General features: G+C 44.7%; 1 protein-coding gene across 1 annotated transcript in view; it reads left to right on the top strand.

The window, feature by feature from the left end:
• The window catches only part of LOC103735134 (dedicator of cytokinesis protein 8-like), a gene marked incomplete at its 3' end in the record, with an annotated part of 8,030 nt that extends 5,764 nt beyond the window's left edge, over positions 1-2,266 (top strand). Inside the window, exon 5 of the mRNA XM_008834263.3 lies at positions 2,030-2,266. Within this exon, the coding sequence (XP_008832485.1) occupies positions 2,030-2,266 (237 nt within the window). The remainder of the gene's footprint in view (positions 1-2,029) is intronic.
• Between the last annotated feature and the right edge of the window lie 477 nt (positions 2,267-2,743).

Below are 2,743 nucleotides of genomic sequence, written 5' to 3'. Positions count from 1 at the left end.
AACCTCACAACAGTACCATAGTTCTCGTTATAGTTGTACGATGATGGCTATACAGAGGGCAAGGTCAGGGAGAAAGGGCCCTCTTCATGTGAGTCCCTCAGTTCTGTCTTCCAGGACAGAATGAAGATGATGCAGATAGAGAGAAACCAGCCAAACACAAATTTATCTTTCTTCATTTGTCAGAACACTTACTCATTTAAGAAACATTCCTCAGCTGAAGCCTAAAGCAATCACTTTGGTAAGAGGTGAATGGAAATGTTTCGAGTTCTGGAAGATAGGATTGGCTGTGTATCCACAGTGATCTGAGCACAACCCAAGTGCCTCTCCCCTATCTTAAAATCCCCAAGGTAGGCTGTGAGAGTCCTAACCAAGATCACAACCAGATTTCATTATTCAAAAACATGATTTACAGGGTAAGGTTGGTGACCAACCCTCGGGTCCTCCCCACTGGGCGGGTGTCACACTGCTCCTGTCCATTCCTCTTCCTTGTGTTGTTAAAGAATTCATCTTCATTAATGAGCATGTGTGTGTGTGTGTGTGTGTGTGTTTGTGTGTGTATTTACATGAGGCATGCAGTGACACTCACTAGTGTTCAGTTCTATGCATTTTTACAAATGTATGTAACCACCAGCACCACAGTCAAGATACAGAACCATTCCATCAGTCTGAAATATTTCCCAGGCTCCTTTGTCATCTCTGCTGTCAGCCCCCAGCAGCCCCTGGCTGTCTTCTGTGTAGAGCTGCCTTTCCAGGTGTGCCTGCAGAAGCATGCAGCCTTTCGAAACTGGCTTCTTTGGCTCAGTGTACACCATCTAAGATTTACCCATGTTGTAATAGTTCCTTTCATTTTATGCTGAGTAGTATTCAGGTCTGTGATGTACCACATTTTGTTTATTGTTTACCCACCAAAAAGACTTTGTTTTCTATTTGTTTATTGTGAAAAACATTGTGATTAAACCACTGCTTATTAGTTTTTGCATGAATGTAAGTTTTCATTTTTCTTGGTAGTATGTGATTTTCCCGAGGAGTCTATTTTAGTTCACCCCAGATAGAGAGGTCTATCACAGAGCAGAGAAGATTCTGTCTTAAGTGTAGCTTGGTGAATCACCTAGTTTATTGGGATTATTTACAGGAACATGGGTACCACCAGTAAATAGTCCATGCAGCTACATCACTCAAGGGACCTCCTCCTCTCTCTGCAATTGTTTACAGCATAGATTAGATAGATGATAGATAGGTAGAAGATAGATGACTGATTGATTGATGGATAGATAGATAGATAGATGATAGAGATAGATGATAGAGAAAGAGAGAGAGAGAGAGAGAGAGAGAGAGGGATGACAGGTAGATAAATATAGAGACAAGAGATATATATCCTTGTGGAGAGGCGGGGCCAACAGGAGGAAAAGAGTGGGGTGCGGGGAAGGGAGAGACTTCATGGACCTTCCTTCTTTCTCCACAAGGGCCTCATGTGGGTGATCACAGACAGATTCTCTATTTCAAGAGATCAATAATCACATCCAACCCAAGAGTCACACAGGTGGCAGTGGGGTTCTTGGGTGGGGATGTCATTTAGCTGCATAAGGAGCTCCAGACTTGTAGAGTGACCATACATTTTGTATTCCCCCATGATTATATGACCATTCTAACTGTCCCATCCTTAAAAACACTTGGTACTATCTCTTTTCTCTAGCAAGCATGTCTTCATCATAGCAAATCTGTAAAGGAAGGTTTGCCTCTTGGAAGGGCAGTTTGCAAACTCTCATGCTGAGGCCTCTGTAGGCCTTTTAGAGGGAGCAGCAGGGAGCAGCATCTGCCTGTTCCCTGAGGTATATTTTCTTCCCCAACTTCAAGGTCCTCTCCACTCTCTGAGGTGGTGAGGAGAAAGGGCAGATTCTGAATTCTGGCCTGAGGCATTCAGCACAGATTGGAAAGGAGGGCTGGGCTGTGTCCCAGCATGCCCCTCCAGGCGCCATGAATCTTGTTGGCTGAATGGTTCATCTTTTCCTTCCCCTCCCCTTTCCCTCAGGCCTACATACAGATCACATTTGTTGAGCCCTACTTTGATGGGTATGAGATGAAAGACAGGGTGACCTACTTCGAGAAGAATTTCAACCTTCGGAGGTTCATGTACACCACTCCCTTCACCCTGGAGGGGCGGCCTCGGGGAGAGCTACATGAGCAGTACCAGAGGAACACTGTCCTCACCACCATGCATGCCTTCCCCTACATCAAGACCAGGATCCGAGTCATCCAAAAGGAGGAGGTAACGCACCCTGAGGGGAGTAGCCACCCCCAGGAGTGGGCTCAGGTGACCTTCACATACCAGCCAGGCTTGAGAGTGTCTGCCTATAATCCCAAAACTCCAGAGGCTGAGGTAGGAGGCTCAGGAATTTGAGGGCAGCCTGGGCTGTGTAGCATGTTCAAAGCAAGTCTAAACTATGTAGTGAGACCCTATCTCAATAAACTGAGGGCTGGAGGTGCAGCTCAGTGGTAGCATACACAAGGATGTCCTTGAAATACTATCTTGAAGGTCTTCTCTCTCGTGGTGCCAGGGAATCCCATTGAGGCAGCTATGCCTTTTGAAACACTACTTCATATTAAATACTTAACACTTTAAAGTTATATCTCTAGCATAAATACATTCCATATTTAATTATGGTATTTGTTATTTTTCTTCATTTTAATTTTAAGTTTATCCAACTGTCTATACAGTTGGCCCTTCATACCCAGATCCATGGTG

Source organism: Nannospalax galili, unplaced genomic scaffold (assembly GCF_000622305.1).
Source record: "Nannospalax galili isolate Female #2095 unplaced genomic scaffold, S.galili_v1.0 scaffold6537, whole genome shotgun sequence".
NCBI lineage: Eukaryota > Metazoa > Chordata > Mammalia > Rodentia > Spalacidae > Nannospalax > Nannospalax galili.
This window is presented reverse-complemented; position numbering and strand designations above follow the sequence as displayed.